Source organism: Anabrus simplex, chromosome 2 (genome assembly GCF_040414725.1).
Source record: "Anabrus simplex isolate iqAnaSimp1 chromosome 2, ASM4041472v1, whole genome shotgun sequence".
Taxonomy (NCBI): Eukaryota; Metazoa; Arthropoda; class Insecta; order Orthoptera; family Tettigoniidae; genus Anabrus; species Anabrus simplex.
The window spans coordinates 170,990,644-171,014,217 of record NC_090266.1 but is presented as its reverse complement, the minus strand read 5'-3'; the positions used below and the strand labels follow the sequence as shown (position 1 = coordinate 171,014,217).

Genomic DNA, 23,574 nt, shown 5'->3' with positions numbered 1-23,574 from the left:
CTGAGCCAAGCCAGCTGGCAGGCTGGCTGCCCCATTCCCCTCCCCTCCAACCTGGCCAGAATCAGCCTGTATTCTGTCTTCACTTCTTAAAAATATAAATCTGCACATACCGTCAAACGGGGTGATTTCGAACGGGTTTAAGGTTATTTTCATATTAACTCACGAAGTAAATCTTAAATTGTATTGTTTATCATCCTAATAATGAGGAATATATCCAATTAATACAATACCCTACAAACAAAAAATATACACCAGCATACGTGTTCCTGAGAAAACAAAAAGTAGTGTCTGAATTCTCCCCGTACATCGGGGTGATTTCGGACGTACATGCTTTTTAAACTGCTGTCTGAAGTTTCAAAGCATATTAGGTGATTTCGGACACAAATTGTCCTTTATTTTAATTCTGTGTTCTTTCTGCTTTAATATTGTGATATTTAAAGTGTTCTGAGGTTGTCCAGAATATGACTAGCTAGTTTAAACCATTGTAATGATAAATTTAATTTTTTACTGGTCGATCTTTATTTTCTGACAAGGTAAATGTAAAATTTTCAGGTCTAAATTGGAATATTAATAGTTATAAACTGTATAGAAATCCTGCTGAAAGATCTTAATAATTTTTCTTACAAACGATACAAATCGTAACGCCAAAAAAGTTCATACAATGAATATGTAGCTGCCATGTCCTATAAATCTAAAGTACACTTTCTCTGAAAATAAACGTTCCTCGCTTCTCAACTTGGGCTGGATTTATTTTCGAAATGTGTTCTTTAGTTATTGTATCCTCATCAGGGATGTTAGGGAGCACAAACATTTTTCTGCTCTTTTATGTGGGCGCAAATATTTGGTATCCACATCCCTGGAACGAATATTTGAGGCCACTCCAAAATACTGCCTCGTATGCTCTTTTTTCCTTAGCTTATAAACTTATGTATAGTCTGCAACAAGCAAAGCCTCTTCTTGCAACACCAGAATGCCATTATCTTGGTCACTACCTTCAATGTGTGATTCATCGCATTTTTTCTCGCTGCTGCTTCCAGCACGATCACTCGTTTCTGAACTGCTTTCGTCTCAGCAGAAGCCACGGCCAAAATTCGACTTCCCAGGAAGAACAATTAATTTGCAACAGCAGGAATTAGCAGATTGTGTTGGAGGGTGACGATCTTCCATGAGCATTTCCTTCTTCCTGTGTAGCCGCTGTGTATAAAGGAAAGGGTGATAGACATAAAGTTGAAAATTACAGGCCAGCAGTTTGACATGCATTGCATGTAAGCTTTGGGAAAGCATTATTTCTGATTATATTAGACATGTTTGCAAAATTAATAACTGGTTTGACAGAATGCAGTTTGGGTTTAGGAAAGGTTATTCAACTGAAGCTCAGCTTGTAGGATGTCAGAAAGATATAGCAGATATCCTGGATTCAGGAGGCCAAATGGACTGTATTGCGATTGACCTATCTAAGGCATTTGATAGGGTAGATCATGGAAGACTATTGGCAAAAATGAAAGTAATTGGACTAGAATAAAGAGTGACTGAATGGGTGGCTATATTTCTAGAAAATAGAACTGAGAGAATTAGAGTAGGCGAAGCTTTATCTGACCCTGTAATAATTAAGAGGGGAATTCTTCAAGGCAGTATTATTGGACCTTTATATTTTCTTATATATATATAAATGATATGTGTAAAGAAGTGGAATCAGAGATAAGGATGTTTGCAGATGATGTTATTCTGTACAGAGTAAGTTACAAGATTGTGAGCGCTGCAGGGTGACCTCGATAGTGTTGTGAGATGGACGGTGGGCAATGGTATGATGATAAACAGGGTTAAAAGTCAGGTTGTGAGTTTCACAAATAGGAAAAGTCCTCTCAGTTTTAATTACTGCGTTGATGGGGTGAAAGTTCCTTTTGGGGATCGTTGTAAGTACCTAGGTGTTAATATAAGAAAAGATCTTCATTTGGGTAATCACATAAATATGATTGTTAATAATGGGTACAGATCTCTGCACATGGTTATGAGGGTATTTATGGGTTGTAGTAAGAATGTAAAGGAGAGGGCATATAAGTCTCTGTTAAGACCCCAACTAGAGTATGGTTCCAGTGTATGGGACCCTTACCAGGATTACTTGATTCAAGAACTGGAAAAAATCCAAAGAAAAGCAGCTCGATTTGTTCTGGGTGATTTCCGACAAAAGAGTAGCGTTACAAAAATGTTGCAGAGTTTGGGCTGGGAAGATTTGGGAGAAAGGAGATGAGCTGCTCGATTGAATGGTATGTTCTGAGCTGTCAGAGGAGAGATGGCGTGGGAGGACATCAGTAGACAAATAAGTTTGAGTGGTGTCTTTAAAAGTAGGAAAGATCACAATATGAAGATAAAGTTGGAATTCAAGAGGACAAATTGGGGTAAATATTAGTTTATAGGAAGGGGAGTTAGGGATTGGAATAACTTACCAAGGGAAATGTTCAATAATTTTCCAATTTCTTTGCGATCATTTAAGAAAAGGCTAGGAAAACAACAGATAGGGAATCTGCCACCTGGGCGACTGCCCTAAATGCAGATCACTAGTGATTGATTGATTGATTGATTGATTGACTGACTGATTGATTGATTGATTGATTGATTGATTGATTGATTGATTGATTGATTGATTGATTGATTGATTGATTGATTGATTGATTGATTGATTGATTGATTGATTGATTGATTGATTCCTCATTTAGCACTGGTTTTCCTCCCATATTGTTCAGATGTACTTTCTGCACTTTATTTTGTAGGGTGGACCAAGGTATACCATACAAATCAGATGATTTCCTATAAGACAACTTGCCACTTTTAATATCACGTACAGCTTTTTCTAATAGTTTTGGTTCGTAATTACATCCTGAAGTAGCTCCTTTCTGCCTTTAATAATTTCTAACCATTGTGCGAAATCACCCAGACTGCTTTCAATTTTCAATAAAATGTGACTGAAACACTACTTTTCATTAAATCACACCAAAATTCCTCAACAGTCGTTTATAAATACTTCAGTCAGTTGATCTCACTAAGAACCATACTTATAATGCATTTCTTCCATTCGCGACAATCAAAATTATCCGCTTAATGATATTGCATGAACTTTCAACAATGCCAGTGCACACTGGAAATTTTCCAAAGTATGAAGTCGACTCGTAATAAAAAACGTGGAATGCAGGAAACATAACCTCAGTGTCAAACTAAAATGCACGTGGAAGTGCAAAACAACACCATTTATCAACAAGATGGCTTGGCTATGGGCTCACCTGCTTCTGGCATTCTTGCTGAAATTTACCTCGACTTCTTAGCAAACACAAGAATTAATAATAATAATAATTTCTCCAACATCCTCTTTTGGGCGAGATATGTCGATGACACATTAGTAATATTAAATGAGGAATCAACCAACGCAGCCTCTACACTTCTTCATCTCAACAACTTAGACTCTAACATTAAATTCACCCTCGAATCAGAACACAACCAAACTCTTAATTTTCTAGACCTAACTATTACTAGACATCCTTCTTCTTTATCTTACAAAATTTTCAGAAAACCAACCCAAACAGCAACTACAATAAGACAAGATTCTTCGCACCCCCAAGCTCATAAACGTGCTACTTATAACAGCTTAATTTTTCGTGCTTTCAACACCCCTATGTCCAAAAAAGATTTAAATAATGAATTAAACACCATCCGCAACATTGCTAAATTTAATGGCTTTAACAACTCCTTCATTAACCGCATCATCAACAAATTCAAACACCGTCCAAAAACCACTTTATCTAAAGACACAATTAAACCAACTGCTTTTTCCACCTTCACTTTCACTCAGGATGCTTATAAAATAACTAATATTTTTAAAAAACATAATATGAAAATTTCTTTTAGAACTAACAATAGAAGTCTTGATATCTTACACAACTCTAAATCTCTAAATAAGTCTAATGCTTTTTCTAAATCTGGTGTATACAGATTTAAATGCAACAACTGCAATTCCTCCTACGTCGGACAAACTGGCCGCAACTTCAATATCAGGTACTCTGAACATGTCAACGCCATTAAATACAACAGATTCTCTGCCATAGGACAGCACATACAAGACTCCAAGCATAGTTTCACCAGTATTGACAATGACATAAATATACTTAAAATCATTAACAAAGGCCCCCTCTTAAACATTACTGAAAATTGCTTTATCCACCTTGACCAGTACTTCAACCCTAATTTCAATTTAAACAACATTTCTGAAAAACCCAATATCCTTTTTGACTTCCTAATTCTTCTTCTCAAAAATTCCAAATTCCAAAACCCCAATTCTATTTTCCATGCCTTACATAGTTCCCACCCACATTTTCTACCTCCAATAACCCACCCTCCTAACCCACCCTAAACTACCCCTCCTTCATTTCCCTATCTTATCCTTCCTCATTACCATCTAACTTCAATTTCTTTTATTCTTTCTCTTATTTCACTATCACTCTTCCTCGTTTAATTTATTCTTCCTTCTGTATTAAAAAAAAAAAAACCACGACCTTCATTTCGGTTCTCCTCTTTCAAATTTTAACTCTTGTCTTGCGCCAACTTCGACTACTTCAATCATAACCTAAAAATTTTTCATTAAAAAAATAGCACACTGTGCATATAAGTTTTCATTTGTTTTCCGATATTGCGCTTTTTACTACATTTTTTTCTTCTCTCTACAATTGTTTTTTCAAGTCAACTGTTTTCCAAGAACTTAGCAGGAGTACAAGTACTCATTCAATTATACTGATTTGCGTCGTATATTTTTATATACGTACTTAACTTCCCGCAACCGTGACAAATTCTGGACCTTCAAAACATTCTCCACTCTACTTTGGCGTTCGACCGCAGCGCATGACCTTGAATGTGCCGCGCTGATCACCAGGAGCTGGCGGCTTTCTACTACAAATCTATTCGTCTGCGACTTCAAGTTATTTTTGATCTTCGTATATTAGTTGATAGTGTTGTAACTTTGTGCATGACAGAATGTGGTGTCGTGTCTTTGTGCCTATCAGAGTGTGAAACTGACCTCCAATATTCATAAACATTGTACATGTTTTTACGGCTGATGATGACCTGGACTATGGTCGAAACCGGTCCCATTTAAATAGGAATGTGATTACTGCATTTCTTTCTTTTAAGTATTGAATAGGTTGAACCTCCTTTTCAATTATTTAATTTTTAACATCAATAATTTCAATACGGAACAATGAAATTTTTATCTTTAAAGGTAATTGATGTGCTCGGGATTTATAGTCTAAGGGTTTGACGGTCATTTACAACAAAGCCTGTGCGGCTGAAATTGTGCTTGCTAGCTACACTTGTTGCTGTTATAAAAATAACTTTTAACTACTCTTCAAAGTTTGAGAATGTCATGCGCATGTGTTTTGCACCATCCTAAAATGTCCTTCTTGTCTTGGGGTTCTTTCTGAGCAGTAGCCGTATAGTGAAGAACTTCATCCATGGGCATTTCTCACAAGTCATTTTGCCATCACTGGAAACAACTTTTTTGGGTGTTTTCTTGCTAGAGCTCTGAAGTTATTCTGTTTTGTCAAGTGATCACAGGCCAAATTGCGACTCATAGGTAAACAGCACTTGCTCACCTTGTACTGTCCAGCCGCAATGTTAGGTTGCAAAATGCAGTCAAGCTGCACATTGCTGTTTGGTGCATTCTAGGCTTTTAGCATGTCTTCTGGATTAAATATTGGCTTCTTCCAGTCTTCTTCAGACATTTCTGTCACTAAAAAATGGCATGTGGCCTCTGGAGAGGCCTGGTGCAGGTCGTTCGAGGTGACGCCGAAGAGGCAACCTGCGTGTCTGTGAGGATGTTTCTAATGATGAATTCTAATTATGAAGACAGCCCCCGAACCACAGGAATTAACCAAAAGAAGTTTAAAATCTCCAACCCATCTGGGAATAGAACCCGGGACCCCTTTGGACCAAATGCCATCATGCTAACCATTTAGCCATGAAGCTGGACAGTTCTCTCACCAACATTGACTCCTTGAACTTGGTTGAGTTGAGTTCATGCTTCAACGGTCATGGTGTGATGGTTGCAAAGAACTTGAAAACTGTAAGGAGGGATCTTCTCCTGCCATTGTTGCTCTTCTTGGGTCTGATCCTGTTCTCCTTGAATAGCCTCCAGTTTCTCTGTAGAATCTTACGGTTCTGAAAGTCGTGGAAGGAGTAATTCTCAACACTTCTGCAGTGTAATGCATGTTGCTACCATTTTCCACCAAAGCAACAGCTTTTGCAGCATCTTTGGGACTTAAACAGTATGTTTACTCCAGAAAACTGATGACAATAATGACAGAAACATCTTGTAAACACATGTAAATGAAAGAGATACAACACAACACTACAACAATAAGTGCTTGAAGAGCGAGAAAACATTATTGCATCACATCCAGTGATGTGCCATTTTCATTTCATTTATTCATTTATTATTTTCATATATTTAAAAAGTGGGACAAGAAGATATGTGATAGTTATCAAGGAACCACACCCATATCCCAGGTAGCAAAAATATTTGAAAGAGTACTAGAAAAGAGAATGAGAAGAAAGGTGAAAGGACAATTACAAGAAGAGCAATATGGTTTTTGAAATGGAAGATCAACACTAGACCCCATCTTCAGTATAGGTAATTGATTGAAAAACATTGGGAATGCACAAGAGATATAGTGAAGACACGACCAGTTTCTCCTTGGATTCAATCCTATAATTTTGGACATAGAAACCAAGCTTCTAACCAGTTTCATCTCACAGTTGAATCATTCAGGATATTAGTTCATTTCATACAGGGTAGTCTTATGAAAGTTTTATCCCATGATAAAGAAATTTTACTTTTTTTTTCTAAATATGCATGGTTAATTTGCTTCTTCTGGAATATTGCATAATTTGTGAAGTATATTAGTCATTCTCCACTGTAGAAGATGAATCAGTGAATGGGGAGAAGGGAACTCTTATATAGTTAAGAAGTACCATATTTTATTTTTCATTTTAGGAACAAGAGGAAGTTGATGCTAGTCTGGCTGCTGCAAAAGCTGAGGCAGCAGCTGCCAGAGCTGCAGCAGCTGCTGCAGAGGAGGCAAGGAGGGCTGCAGAAGCAGCTGCCAAAGCTCTCCAAGAAGCAGCACCCATCAGAGAAAAGGTATGAACATAAACTAGTATATTAGTGCAGTATCAGAAATTAGTGTGCCATTCTTGTTATGTGATCGTTATTTAACAAAAATTTAGAATAATATATTCTATTTGTAGGTAGAGATTGAAGTTCTCACTGCAGTTCCTGTCCCACCAGAAACTAGGGAAGATTTAGAACGGGAAAGGAAATCACCAAGTCCACCACCGAAGAAAGTTAAACTAGAAGAAGAATTGCCTAAACCTATTGCACCAATATTCACAGTTCCATTAACTGATGCTGTTATACAGGAAGGTGAAAGGTTCACTTTTGAATGCAGGTGTGTGTCTACCTCAAAACTTTTGAACAATGGTACATTTTATTTGACTGTGGTATCAAATTGATGGACTTAATAAGTCAATTATCCTTCTGCATGTAATTATACATTTCAGTAATTCCCTCATATACTTTGTGATGTACTTGCATGCTAACTAATCATACTAATTTTCACAGAGTAACTGGTTTCCCAGTGCCAGAAGTTATCTGGTATAAAGATGGCATATCAATCCAGAATAATCCTGATTATCAGACAACATACGATCAAGGACTCTGTACTTTGACTATTGAAGAAACATTCACTGAAGACTCTGCCAGATTCACATGCAAAGCTGGAAATTCAGCTGGTACTGCAGAAACTAATGCTACTCTTTCTGTCAAAGGTAAGTTACTAGTACGGTACATAAAGTTACCTTCTTGGTGGCCAACTGTATATACTGTTAAATCAAATTCAGATGAGGAAATGTCAAATTTAGATGAAAAAAATAAATAATTAATACTTGGAAAATTGCACTGTAATAATATTCTAGTGTATAAATTTGAAACAACAAATGGACACTCTTCCACCCCCTCACCCCCTCGAGTGTCCATTTGATTGCATAATACAATCTAGTGATAGTAATGTGTACACAAATGATGCTACACTCGTATTCTACTTGACAAATGGCATGCTTGTCTTTGTACAACGATGAAAGCGATGATGTTAGTGGTCCTGTCGGCTGATGTATAATATTATTCTTATTATTGTTAACAAATACATCGCAATTGGGAAGTTCCCCAGTGGCAATGATCACTTACAGTAATGTGATAAGGAAGTAAAGTTAAAACATTGTTACCCGACTACTACCTTTTTTTTTTTTTTTTTTTTTACAAGCCGCTTTACCTTGCACTGAAACAGGTCTTATGGCAACGATGGGATAGGAAAGGGCTAGGAGTGGGAAGGAAGTGACCATGGCCTTAATTAAGGTACAGCCCCAGCATTCGCCTGGTATGAAAATGGGAAACCACGGAAAACCATCTTCAGGGCCCTGACAGTGGGGTTCGAACCCACTATCTTCCGGATGCAAGCTCACAGCTGCCCGCCCCTAACCGCATGGCCAACTTGCCCGGTACTATTAGCACTTCTACTACTGCTGCTGCTGAAAGACTTACAAGAAATACTACTAATTTAATATTCTAAATCCAGCATCATCATACATAAATTCACACACAACTTAAGTATTTCCAGTGCTTAACACTACGGCTTACAATACTATACGTTGCGCTTGCTACTAGCTTAACATTACAACACCATCATATACAAATTCACACATACCTTAAGTATTTAAAAATTTTACACGATGACTTACAGTAGATTGAGTGGTCCAGTTACTAACCATTATCTTAGCATTGTAAATACAACACATTCGTATACAAAGTCATGCATACCTGAAATAATTCAGATGCCTTATTAATGCAATTTACAATGGATTAAAATATGACACCACATAGTGTGTACTGCTGCTTTCATCCAACTTCCACATTCGCTGTGTAAAAATTCAGTTATGGCACAGAGAGGACTCTTAGATGACTCCCTGCGATGGAGGGTGATTGGATGAATGGAAACTGGACATTCTTTTTGCAAGTGGAAGTGGAAGTGGGCAGATGGCTTAACACATTCACTGCCGGGCAATCTGAGGCAATTTAAATGCCCTGTGCCAGACATTTCTAAGAGGAGGTGATCTGGTTTGACATAGTTACAAATAAAAGTGCTTGTAAAGAAAAGTAGCACACATAATAGCATGGAAATTTCAAGTTACCTTCAGTAATGTTTAAAATGAGCTGAAAGCAATTTCTAGGCATAACTTCATTGAATATGGGAGTAGCAAACATGTTTGCTGTCCAATACATTTCTAACTTAGGCTTTTTAATGTTACTTTTCATCATCCAGAGTCCCAAATAATTTCCCATCTCAACCAAAGTAACAGGCCTCCAATTATCATACATGCAGTATTTAGTAAATGGTCTTACTACTCTGCTAAAAAATTGTTCCATGTATCGGTTAGTTTCTGTTACAAGAAATGACGGATATGCCGGTGTGAAAAAGAACACGAAGTATGCCATGCAAGATTCATCACTAGGTAATTTACTCATACCTGCATTCTTCAAATAATTGGACATGTGTCTAGGTTAATCGGTGTCTGACCAGTCATCTGAATCAACACCAGATATTTCCTCCGAAAATAAATCGTTAAATATTGCTGGCCCTACCTCAGTCTGGTTCAGCACTCGCAACTTCATAGATGAATCGCTGTCACTTTCCTCCACACAAAGCACTAAATCATTTTCTGACTCAAAATCATTATACACTTCTTCTAACATACCCTGTATATCGCTTTCCTACAAGTAATCTGCACTTTTGTAAGATTTACAGGCCATTTTACAAGAGTGCAAAGACACTAACTGAGAACAAATATGCCGTTACTCAACAAGTGAAGATAACACGTGTTTGGATGTCAACAGGAAGTTACTTTACTAAGGAGTGTGGTTCGCATGTTTATCAATCGATACATTGATCCTTCATTTTGAATCTATGAAAGTTGGACTGCATTTGGGTGACATCTGTGGGATATACAATCAACTATTTGAACACAAGCACTTAAATGTCTTTCAACATGCCAGCGTGCTAGTTTTAAAACATCGATCGGCGTGCTTGGCGCTGAGTGAGTTAATGTACATCGGTCTGTTGTATTTTTGGATATGACACCAGTTTTTAGAGTCCAAGTATGTTCCAAAGACCAGGACAAGGACGACCAACATTGGCATCCGAAAGAGAGGACCATTATTTTGCCATAAGGGCGAGGCAGTACAACTATAGGACTGTGTGAAAGCTAGCATTTGACTTCATAGAAGCCATTGTAACAGTTGAACCAAGGTAAACAGTCTACAGAAGACAGAGAGGCCTTTACTGTTAGAAACCAGCATGAGTTCAAAAGATGACGTCTGGAGTTGAGTCGGCAACGTCACCTGGACAGCCAAAGAGTGGGCCAATATTCTGTTTACAGATGAGTCCTGATTTGATCTTCAGAATGATTGACAATGGATTTGCATCTGGCGAGAACCTGAAACATGGTTTTGACCCTCATACATTGCGAAAAGGGACTAATTAGAGGTGGTTCAGTAATCTTCATCTCCATGAAGTGGTACAGGTAAATCTGCGATGTTTGATGGCCTTTAGGTATCGTGTCAAGATCTTGGCGCCTCATGTTTGTTTTGAGGTGCTGTGGGCCCAGATTTTGTACTGATGGATGATAATGCATGCCCTCATAGAAAGCATCAGGTTGATGTATTCCTGCATACTGAAGATATTTGCTCGCATGGATTGGCTTGCTTGTCTCCTGACTTAAACCCAATAGAGTATATGTAAGATGCTCTCAGGATACTAATTGCTTCACATCTGGTTCTATAAAGCTCTCTTGAGGAGTTAAAGTTGCTGTACAGAAGGAATTAATGTTAATACCCCAAAATGGGATTGATGAGATTATTCACAGCATGCCACATTGTTGGGCCTGTATTACTGCCAGTGGTGATCACACATTCTATTGAGAAGAGGACCGAGCTCGATAGCTGCAGTCGCTGAAGTGTGGCCAGAATCCAGTATTCGGGAGATAGTTTTCTGTGGTTTCCGATTTTCACACCATGCAAATGCTGGTGCTGTACCTTAATTAAAGCCATGGCCGCTTCCTTCCCACTCCTAGCCCTTTCCCATCCCATCGTTCCCAAAAGACCTATCTGTGTTGGTGCAACGTAAAGCCAATTGTAAAAAAAAAAAAGGAATCCTTATATTAACACCTAGGTACTTACAGTGATTCCCGTTAGGTACTATCACCCCATCAACACAGTCATTAAAACTGAGAGGACTTTTTTCCTCTTGGTGAAACTTACAACCTGTCCCCCATCACATTTACCATCATACCATTGACTGCTGTCCATCTCATGACATTGTCCACTGTGGGTTTTGTTGTAGTTGTTCACAATCCTGTAACTCTATTTATTTATTTATTTATTTATTTATTTATTTATTTATTTATTTATTTATTTTATGCCTTTGAATGTGGCAAAGTTAGGGCTCACGGCCCTCTCTTACACTTAATCACAACATATAGTACATAGTCACATGATTTGGAAAATTAACGTTGTTAACAGTCTCTAGAAACTACCTAAATTAATGAAGTAATATTATAACTTATTATAATTGTTATCTTTTAATGATTAATATTATCTATCTACATCACCTAGCTCTAAATCATAGTTGTACTGGGCGAGTTGGCCGTGCGCGTAGAGGCGTGTGCCTGTGAACTTGCATCTGGGAGATAGTGGGTTTGAATCCCACTGTCAGCAGCCCTAAAGATGGTTTTCCATGGTTTTCCATTTTCACACCAGGCAAATACTGGGGCTGTACCTTAATTAAGGCCACGGCCGCTTCCTTCCAACTCCTAGGCCTTTCCTATCCCATCGTCACCATAAGACCTATGTGTGTTGGTGCGACGTAAAGCCCCCAGCAAAAAAAAATATCATACTTGCACTGCACTCATACACACTAACATTCATACAAGCTGATCACGTATTTAAGAGAAAATCTCGACAAGACCATTTAAATGAGACTATTGAAGTGCTATTGCATATACTGACAGGGAGAGTGTTCCATAGCCTTGCCCCAGACACTTGGAAAGAGTGGCTGTATACAGATGAATGATTAACCGGTATCATAAAGGTAGAAGACGATCTCGTATTATGTCCATGGATAGATGAGAGGAATTTAAAATGTGAGGATAGGTATTCAGGTGTAGATTCGTTCAGAAGTTGAAAAATTAGTGTTGCAGTATGTAGATTCCTTAATTGGTCGATTTTCAGCCACGATAGCTTCTCATAATAGGGGGAATATGTGTCCTAACTTCAAAGAAAATATACATCGTATGCAAGAGTTCATTGCCCTTTGAAGTTTCATAGTTTGTTCTAGAGTTGCATCAGTTAATATGACATCTCTATACAGTGTAACATCATCCACAAATAGTCTTATCTGTGATTCCAGTTCTTTACCCATATCATTTATACGAGGGTCGAGTCATGAGTCATGGCAACTATTTTTTTTTCTCGTGAACAGGAGACAACACAAAAAATCTATGATATGCATTTGGAAATATAGGACACGTACTTATGCATAGTGCCTGGAGACAAATTCTGACTTCAGGAGATTCTCGTAGGAAAGTGACAGAACACAGGCCATTGGTAAACATTGTTTTATTATGGTATAGACAGCAAATACACAAGACTACGTACAAAGGACAGGTCTCCACTGGTTACAGACCTTTGAAATAATCACCCAAGGTTTCCACTGTGCGTTGGCAGTGGTGGGACAGAGTATATGAGCTGAATACCATTCGCTGCATGTGTATCGCTAACGTGTGACACCTCTCTCCGAAATGCTGTTACGATGTCCTCTTTGTTAGCAAACCATTGTCCACGTAATGGCTTCTTGGCTTTGGGGATTAGAACATAGTCACATGGGCTCAGATCAGGTGAATAAGCCAGGTTTGGAAGAACCTCCCATCCCCACCATTGTAAGCGACGCTAAACAATGGCTGCTGTGTGAGCTGTTGTGTTATCGTGTAGGATTATGTTGTTGTCCAAAAGATCTGGACGTTTGGTTCACACTGCATGGCACAATTGGTACAACAAAAAGGAATTGTAATAAACTGCATTGACAGTGAGCCCCTCATGCACTGGATGACACACAAGAATACCTTGAACATCGTATGCCAGGATTACCATAACCTTATTGGGCGACTGATTTTGTCGAACCTTGTGTCTCTGTGGTGACCCCTGACGATGCCATTCACTTGACTGTCTCTTCAGTTCACTTCTGCATTTCTGCCGTAGAGAACTGCTATTTTAATATACGATCGTTGCTCCTGCTTGTTGACTTCCATTTTGTGATGCCCTCACTCACACACTGAACTTGAGGGCATGCTTAGACCCACACTGTTGTTTACATACACCATCTAGTGGCATCATACGCAAGTACATACCATATGTTTCCAAATGCATATCTTAGATTTTCCGTGTTATCTCCTGCTTGCGAGAAAAAAAGTAGTTGCCATGACATATGACTTGACGACGTATGTATATAAGAAAACATAAAAGGTCTAATAATACTGTCCTAAGGGAGTCCCCTTCCCTTCCTTTTAATCATTACAAAATCAGATAATGCTTCACCTACTCTAATTCTTTGAGTTCTATTTTTTAGAAATTTAGTCACCCATTCAACCACTCTTTTGTCTAGTTTAGTAGCCGTCACTTTTGTCAGTAGTCTCCCATGATGTAACCTGTCAAAAGCCTTGGATAGGTCAATAGCGTTAATGTCCATTTGACCTCCTGAATCTAAAATATCTGCTATATCTTGCTGGAATCTTTCATTGTTTTATTTATGATTTTAATTTTCAAACTGTGTATTTTTCTTTTATTTTTCTAAATTCAGAAACTGAACCAGAGGAACAGTTATTACCTCCTATCTTCACAAAGCGTTTGGAAGCAAGTACAGCTAAGGAGGGAAGTCCCTTTCAGCTTCAGTGTACAGTTGAAGGTAATCCTTTGCCAACTGTGCAGTGGTTTAAAAATGACATATGCATCGATAATTCATCAGACTATGTTATCACTTACAACAATGGAGAAGCAATATTGAAATTTGAAGAGGTATTTCTTGAAGATCAGGTGGAATATACCTGTAAAGCAACAAATCAACTTGGCTCAGATGTCTGCAGTGCCAAACTCACTGTTGAGCGTAAGTAGTTTTCATTCCTCATTTGAAAAATTAACACATGTAAAATAAATTTTGTGAGTAATCAGAGTTGTTTGCTCAATTTTCCACCCCAGTGATTTATCTACACGTGACATGCCAAAAGTCATGGGATAGGGGTCAAGTATCGTGTAGGCCCTCCTCTAGCTTAGCCAAGTCCAGCAGGTAGTTGTGCCATCTGTTCCACAAGTGGAAGGAACATCTTTGGAGATATTCTGACCCATGCTTTTTGATAGCTTTGCACAGCTTCCTGCTAATTTTACGTTCATTCTTGGGTATGAATAGATCTCACCACCACGTCCCATGAATGCTGGATAGGGTTCATATCATGCGAATGAGGTGGCTACAGCAGAACGTTCCTCAAACCAATTCTGGACAACTCAGGCCTGTTGATATCTCATCCTTGTTGGGGCACGTGAAGTCCATGAAGGGTTGCAAGTGGTCAACAAGTTTCTTCAGCATAGCAGTCACTGGCCAATGGTCTGTTCAGATGGATCAGCAGATCCAGCCCATGCCATGTGAACACATCACACACCATTATGGAGCTGCCACCAGCTTGTATGGTGCTTTGTTGACAACTGGGGTCTATGGCTTCATGTGGCCTCCTGCTATATTAGAACCATACCATCATTTTAAAACAACTGGAACAGTGACTTATCAGACAAAGCTACACGTCACCAGTCTTGCACGATCCAATTAGCAATGTTATGTGCCCAGGTGAGACGCTGTGCCCGGTGTCGTGGTGTTAATGCGGACCCTCTGATAGGTCTTCTGGTCCCATATCCCACTGATGTTAAAGGACGCTGCACTGGATGTGCATCTGGTACCTACTGCATTGAATGTGGATGTGATTTGGGCCAGCGTGATTCTAGCCAGACACCGTTAATTGTGGTTATTCAGCATCTGTTGTCAGCCACTGCAAACCTCACTGTAGGTGGTAATGCCTTCCATGAGGTATTCCTGATATACACGCGACGCTGTTAATCGAGGAATGTTAAATGTCTGAATGACTTCGACAGTGGAACGTTCCATGCGTCTGGCCTCCACTATCGTGCCCCATTCAGAAGACTATAATCCGCATCGCCTTGTCACGACAAGGACAGACAGTGTTTACACTCGCTCTTGAGATGTCAGATCACACCTGATACAGGTTCGGACTATTACCTTTAAATACTATTATCCCATGACTTTTGACATGACATTGTATACTAATATTGTAGAGTGAGAGAAAGTTTGAGAGTTTGGTTGTGTGTTGGAGTTAATCTCAGGAATCACCGAACCAATTTTAATAATTCTTTCTCCGTTAAAAAACATATTTCTTCAAGATTATCATAGGCAAGCTTGTCAGGGGAGCAGGAATATTAAAAATGTGGAGCAAATCAAAACTATTATGCATTCAGAACTCTTACAAGGAAATGCACTGCTTGAACTGTTAGTCATGTTTACAAAAAAAAAAAAAAAAAAAAAAAAGAAGCCTAGCCCACCAATTGTACTGTACATAGAACTGAGTTTTAGAAAAAAAGAAAATTTTAGTTATTTCCTTTCTAACTGTGGCAATTGTCCTGGTAAAAGAAGTTTTTTCTGGTTTTGATGCAGGCTTTATCTCATAAAAGCCAAAATAATGGGTGAAGTACACGTGGAGGATTTAGAATCAAATTTCCAATAAAATAGCTCAATGCATTTTCTTGGTAATTCTAGCAGTTATCAGTTAGAGCAGGTGGCCTGGAGCACTCGCATGTTGAGTTCATTACAGATGGATGGTTTAGGGTGAAAATCATTATTTGTATCCATTAATGGTGCAAGTCTAACAATCGCTATAATTTTTCATTCTGTGAGAGAAAGTTTGTTAATGCAGCAGGCAGAGGCAGTGAAAGAAAATAAGGGAGCAAGTCAAAGGAAATGTATGTCTGGGACCCATAAAATATAATACACTTCTTAATGTGGTGGAAGTGCAGCTTCTGGAACAAGTAATGTAATGGACACTCTGATTTAGAACTGAGGAGAGAGATAAATAATGTAACAGCGAGGGTGATCAGAAGTAATTTACTGTTGGACTCATCACTACTGTTACCAACAGTATTAACATCTGATTACTAATTAAGTCTGAACTCAATGCAGGAGGAAACATAGGCACTACTAGTATGTAATGAATTTTTTTTTCTCTCATTCAGAGTGATTAAAATAGGGATTTATAAAATGTGAAATTGAATGGAGTTAAAAGCTTCAGTTCTCTCCTAGGAAAAATTGTTCGAGATTCTGGCATTTTCTCTAATGCAAGGGCAGTTAAATAAGTATTGCATAACTTTTTGAAGTAGAATATTTAATGAGTTGAAAAAACAAAACAAAAACATACAGAATGAAAGTCAGATGGCAGATGGTCAAGCATAAAACAGTCAAGACCTTGCACCATCTGGCTTTCACCTTTCTGAGCCAGAGAAGAAATTCCTAGGAGGTCGATGCTTTAGTCTATACGAAGAAGTGAAATCAGTCATGTGCAGGAGACTATACTCCCAGGGAATGGAGTTCTGTTAGTGGCAACATTAGTTTTGAGAGTATTCGACTTCGTGTCATGATGGGAGAAATATCTCAAGGTACTTGGTTCATATGTTGGAAAAATAAGTAATACCTATCGTTCTTTTGAGCACATTTTTTTCAAATTGCTTTACGTCGCACCAGTACAAGTAAATCTTATGGTGATGATGGGGCAGGAAAGGGCTAGGAGTGGGAAGGAAGCGGCCATGGCCTTAATTAATGTACAGCCCCAGCATAAATTATTTTTTGTCATAAAGGAGTGATTTCCTTTAAACATACAGTGGTCATTCATGAGTACTTTTCGCTTTTTTATGTTCATTATTGTAGACGTGCCTTTGCATTACAGAGGCAGTTCTTGGGATCTTGGTCAGAGCTTATAATCATCCAACAGCTCACTTGGCTAAATTCAGTCATGAAACACAATTGCTATCTGAGCCAGGAAAACAGATGTGTTTCACTATTCTGTTAATAGAATAGTCTTGCACAACAATGTAAAGAGATGTGTGCACATAGGAAGCAGTGATTAATCAGATGAGAATGTAGTTGAAGTAAAGGACATCTCAGCAATTATTTACTAAGCGGTTACTTGAAAACTTTGAAGTGGATTGCTCATTGTTATACATTTATCTGGCAGTCTTCATATTTTTGTGTAGGCTAAGCTGTGCTACTATCTGTGACTGTCTTAGACTGTCATGCAAAAAAAAAAGATATTTTATCATAATTTATGCATGTCCAAGAAAAATACGTCTTATTTTTGCATTTTCTTCTAATATTATATTTTATATGAGAAAACAAAATTTACAAACTAGGTAGAATTTAAATGTTTTGATTCCATTAATACTGATCTACAGATTTAATCTCTGAGCCATTAATATTGATTTTGTTTGTTTGTTTGTAATTTCATACCATTTAGTTCCTTTTGCTTTTCGTTTATAGTTATTACTTTGCAACGTATATGAATGCTCTCTTGAACATTTTTAAATAATTGCTGTCGGAAACTCTAATTTATTTTTGGATGTTTGTCCATGTACAATGCAAGTATATTAATAAAGACTAAAATACACTTGCTTCCAAGAAAGAAAAAATTGTACACTTAGACAGAATGGTAAAATATTGAGAAATTTGGAAGACAGTATCACTATAAGTAGTTGTGTCACTGATTCCATTTTGGCTTGTGTAGAATTGCCACCAGCGGCATTAGTGTTCTTTTAGCACGAGTTGCTATAAGTGGCTCTGAGACACCAGAGAAGGTAGTCGTAACAGTGTGATCTTACATAGTGTAGGTACTGTAGGTAAAGGCTGCAAAACAGTGGCAAATTTCCCTTACATGCGATTGATGTGTTGTATTTTCAACAAAAAATAAAGATTAGTTTTTCATATTTTATTGGACGTTATTTATATAAAATTCAAACTCACAGCTATCGATACTCAAAGGTGGATGAAACGAGTGTCGCCGGCTAGTGACTGCTGTTAATTGCCGATCTACACCTGCGATGGCACCACCAGCATTCAACCCTTGTTGTTTGTTGATCTCTTTTGTGGGGTTGAAATGCGGAACGAACAGCCTCATCCGTCAAGAGGGTGGTACAAGGTGGAACCCTGTACTGTAAGTGATTGCGCGTGGCCGGGATTTATTTGTTATTTCGTGAAATACTGGAGTTCTTGCTAGTGAGTGGTTCTTTTCTTGTGCTATAAATGATGATACATTACAAATGTACATTGTTGTAATATAAATGATTCAGTTTCATGTGTTTGTAGAGTAAATATCAAACAAAGAAAATGTGGGAATGATGCAATTTTGAAATGATATCACACCAATCAGAGAGTAGTTCAGTAGGCATGGATGTAGGAGTGCCAGGGTCACCCGTTTCTACTGCGCAATCTGAATTGAATTCTATTATATAATTGAACTATTGTTAAGAGAACCATTTAGTATAATTTCTTTTATGGAGAAAAGCAGAATTATAAATGAAGAACAACCGCTTCCAACTCTGAATGTAACTACACAACTAAAGTCGTAAGTTGTTTGTTCATCATTTTAACAGAAATATTTATGAAACAGACCATTGGATTAGTGTATATGAGATCTTAAATAAACTTTTCTGTTAGCCTTATTTGTTGTTTTCTCGTGAAAAATGCATTGATGTTTGCAATTTCTTTGGGTTACATCCCCTAAACCAGAAGTCAGGAGTCACCACTGCAGCAAAAGCACATTCAAAAACTAGGAGAATTTGAGAGAGGACAGAAGGGACAAGCTGGTCATTTTCCCAAACTGGCCACCAGTTGGACCATTGTGAGATGATGTTGGGGCAGAGAGAATGTGATGGAATATACACAAGTTGGAAGACATTGGCAAGCTGTTTAGGGGAAAGGAATGTCTCATTCGACAAGCTAGGACATCACTGGTTACCACTCACAGACATGTCATATCATCTTTGAATAGTCACCATACAAATAGTTCAATATAAAGACGTTTTGCTGAATGGGTTCTTCATCAGGAGAGCAGGCATCAACACACATTGTGGGGTCATCGTGACAGATCTTCAGTCATCACATGGGAAGTATAGGATAATAAGGAAGCGAGTCAAAAAAAAAAAAAAAAAAAAAAAAGGAAAAAAATTAAAATTTATTGGTTTTTACATTTCACTAACAACTTTTATGGTTTTTTGGAGACACTAAGGTGCTGGAATTTAGTCCTAGAGGAGTTCATTTACATGCCATTAAATCTACTCATATGAGGCTGACGTTTTTGAGTGCTTTCAAATACCACCGCACTGAACCTGGTTAGAACCTGCCAAGTTGGGGTCAGAAGGCCAGTGTCTCAACCGTTTGAACCACTTAGTCTGGCAGTACAGGAAAAAGAACTTCAGGAAGAGACTTAGTCTTGCATAAAAAAGGATGGTCAGTATTTGGAGTATATCATATTCAAAACCAAGTGATGGTATATGTGAATGTGAAGTAAATAGCATGCATTGCTCTGTCAAACTGCAAAATAAATTTCTGAATTGCTTCTAGCATTGCTTTGTTGTTTGCATTTGATATTAGAGTGTTATTTCTGCTGCACCCTGTATGCACCATTTTATATCATAGACATGTTTTTCATAACTTAAGGGAAACTTATTTACTATTTCCTTACTGTGGCATCCAAAGAATATCATAACAATTTGCATATTGGCACCCAAAGTATTATCTTGATATAGGAAATATAGGACAAAAGGAAAGCCAAATAAATGCAGGGAAAGAAAAATATGAAGATATATGTACTATATATAATTTAGGTAATTGTGGCTCTATGTGATTCTAATAAAAGTTATTTATTCATAAATCTGTTAAATATGTGGTATTTTTCTTTTCTTAAAAATCAAGATTGTGATAAAATTATTTTACAACTTTATTATGTGCACATAGAATTCTCTAATACACAAATTATTGTCTCATATGTTTCTAAAATATTTATACTGCATTTTTGTAGCTGATATGCTAGTTGTTTAAAATATTTTCAGATCCCTGGGTTTTTGATGCTTAAAGGGATGATTTCCTAGTTACACTTCCCTTTAAAATAACAATCACTACCACCATCGCTGACTATTGATATAATTTTTCATTTGCAGCCTTGGAGCCAACAGAAGCTCCATCTTTCATCATACCACTGTCAAATGTTATGGCTCGAGCTGGCCAAAAGATAAAACTTGAATGTGAAGTTACTGGTCTCCCAGCACCTGAGTTGTCCTGGAGTCATAATGGTAAACCTGTGAAGGAAACAAGAGATTTAAAGGTTAGTTGCTGAAAGACAGAATTATTGAATGTATCAAATGTCATTTCTTGTGCTACTTATAGTGTCTTTTCATCTTATAAATAATATTTGGCAGAGTGCCTTATTGGAGTCGTCCTCTGTAACCATCTCTCTCTTATACAGCAAGCAGTATTCTAATTGATATGATTCTTATATGATATGGAGAGTATAAAGAAACCATCCGGTTGTTCCTCAGTCATTTAAATGTATCTATGGCCACGCCTAAAATCTGTTTGTTTGATTTGGAAGGGTTTCAAATGTAAAAATTCAGTGGCAATATAGTTTCTACTGTGGGTGCAACTCTGACTCAGTGTTAAAAATAGACAGCTGCGCATCGGTGTGTAATCCAACAGTGAAATATAGAAGACAGTAGTTGGCTGGCTTTACTGTGTGCAGGCTGGATCATTGTTAATATGTAAGAATACTAGTATGGTTCTTCAGATTATAATGAATTATTTTACACTTTTGAAAACAGCTACTCTTTTTTTTTTATCAAGTAAAGATATGACAAACATCTGGACTGAAGTAGATGTAGTGATTGTTTGTTTATGTTGAGAACACTGAATTATAAGCAATGCTACCTTTTTTTTTTTTTCCTGCACTGGTTGGCACATGGCATAATGCAGTAGTCCTATTTTGTTTTTCATTATTATGTTGCATGTTTTAAAATTTTCAGTTGAACCAAAGACATTCTCCATTTGACTTAAGTAACGATTGAATACTGAATTTTTTATAATTTAATGGTTAGTTAAACAGAATATTTCTCTGCATTTTAATTTAATTGTGATTGTCATTGTTATGAGAGATGGCTGTTGAGTATGCATTTGGTATATGCAAATTGACTGAAAGAGTCTAAGGACTTTTAACAGTTTATGATAACATGATATCAATAAGGAAATGGACTCAATCATTGGGAAAAATACGGTTTAGAATTTACACATTATTTTTTATGTCATTTTCCTCAAGTATCATTTGCAAATTCAGTATCATGTTTGAGTAATATTCATGCTGTAGATATATTCAAATGTGTTTTTATTCCTGGTTGAAAATTTTATTCAGTAATAAAGAAATAAGTTCCATAATAGAACTGTGACTGGACATTTTACTGAGCATTTGATACGTGGACAAAATTAAGAAGAGTCTATATGAATAATTTTATGTAACAGGAGCTTGAGTGAAGTATCATTGGCCTTTAGCATGGATGGATGGATGGATGGATGGATTGATGGCTGGATAGGTAGATGGGTATCATCGACAGATACCTGTAGCTTGTGTCAGCATAAATGGCAATGGAATCTGTATTAATGGGGAAAATGTTAATGTTGGGGCGTGTTGTTGTGTTAGTGCCTATCTCCTTCTGGATCTAAGATTAAACTGAGTAAATTTGTTAAAACCAAAAGACAGTCTCTGGTTTACATTTGAAAACCGAGAGCATTTCTGTAGGAATGACTTAAAATTGAAGCATATTTTGACCCTTAAACAGCAATCAGCATTGCCAGAGAAGCATTTAGCCATGAATAATGTTTGGTCATTGGATGCCTCTGTGCAAAATATAAATTTGCTGTTGAAACTAAATTCTAAATCAGGAAATGGAAAATATATATTATCCAGTGAGATCTATGATTTTTAAGTAAGTGAAGGCAACTTTAAATTTACTATTATATTTCTCTCCACATTACTGCATGAATCCTTGTGAAATGCAACATAACTTCTATTATTTATTAATGTGTGTGAATAAATTACAAAATAAGTCTTTTGACATGATAAAAATATTTTAGGTGGCTGTATTTGTTGCTAGATAATTCATAGAAATAAAATAACACGTTCGTCCCATCAGTCGTTACTTTTTATAGTAGAGTGCTTGTTCCGTTGTTACATACTATCATTTTTGGCATCCTAGACGAGAATATTTTTAAATTGCTTTAAGATTATTATTTATTTATTCATTTATTTATTTATTTATTTATTTTTACCCCCTGTGGGTGGGGGACACAGATGAAGAATACACCCACAGTATCCCCTACCTGTCATAAGAGGCAACTGAAAGGGGTGACCAAGGGATGATGAAATTAGAACCATGAGAATACTTGTGATTATTACCATTACGTGCGGAATACCGTGGGTCGACGTTGCTTGCGACTACAGTAGTACCACCTTGCGAGGAAACCATGGGTCTATATTACATAGGAGCAGTACCATTATGCGATAAACACTATGGGTGTGGGCGTTGTTTGTGATAATGTCCATCGTGTTTATTTCACCAGTCGGTTCCACGGTGTTCAGAATGGATCTGCGTTACCTGTAAGTAGTACCACTTTATGAGAAGCACACTGGCTCTATTTTGCCTGTGATTAGTGCCACTAAGTGAGAAACTCAATGGGTTTGGCTGCCACCCGTGATTAGTACCACTATGTGAGTAAAACCATGGGTCTGCATTACCTGAGAGTAGTAGTACCATTATGTGAGGAACACCACAGGTCTACGTTGCTTGTTTGTAGTACCCTTATGTATGAAATGCCAAAGGTTTGTGTTATCTGTGAGTGGTGCCATTGTGTGTGACATACCATAGGTACTGTGATTAGTACCACAATGCAAGAAACACAATGTGTCTACATTACCTGTGATTAGTACCACTATAGGAGGAACACTGTGGTTCTGCTTTACCAGTGATTAGTGCGATTATGAGGGGCCGGTGATCTGGATTTTGGACCCCTTTAGATAATGAGCATCAACCCAGTAATGAAGGCATTGTGGATTGGATCCACTGAATTTATTTTTCATGATTATTTTTTCATGATCATTTGTTTTAGATTCTCGTTAGTGGATACATTTTGAAGTTTAAATTTTCATTTTGTTCACCTCGTAACATTAGGGGCTGATGACCTAGCTGTTAGGCCCCTTTAAACAATAAACATCATCATCATCATCATC

At 37.5% G+C, this 23,574-nt stretch overlaps 1 protein-coding gene across 2 annotated transcripts in view; it reads left to right on the top strand.

Annotated features, from left to right (window-relative positions):
- LOC136863973 (titin) overlaps positions 1-23,574 on the top strand; it is a 982,878-nt gene that overhangs the window by 820,932 nt on the left and 138,372 nt on the right. For both annotated transcript variants that reach the window (XM_067140442.2, XM_067140441.2), the window contains 5 exons: positions 7,034-7,180; positions 7,288-7,487; positions 7,661-7,866; positions 14,001-14,303; positions 20,462-20,625. In XM_067140442.2, the coding sequence (XP_066996543.2) occupies positions 7,034-7,180; positions 7,288-7,487; positions 7,661-7,866; positions 14,001-14,303; positions 20,462-20,625 (1,020 nt within the window). The remainder of the gene's footprint in view (positions 1-7,033; positions 7,181-7,287; positions 7,488-7,660; positions 7,867-14,000; positions 14,304-20,461; positions 20,626-23,574) is intronic.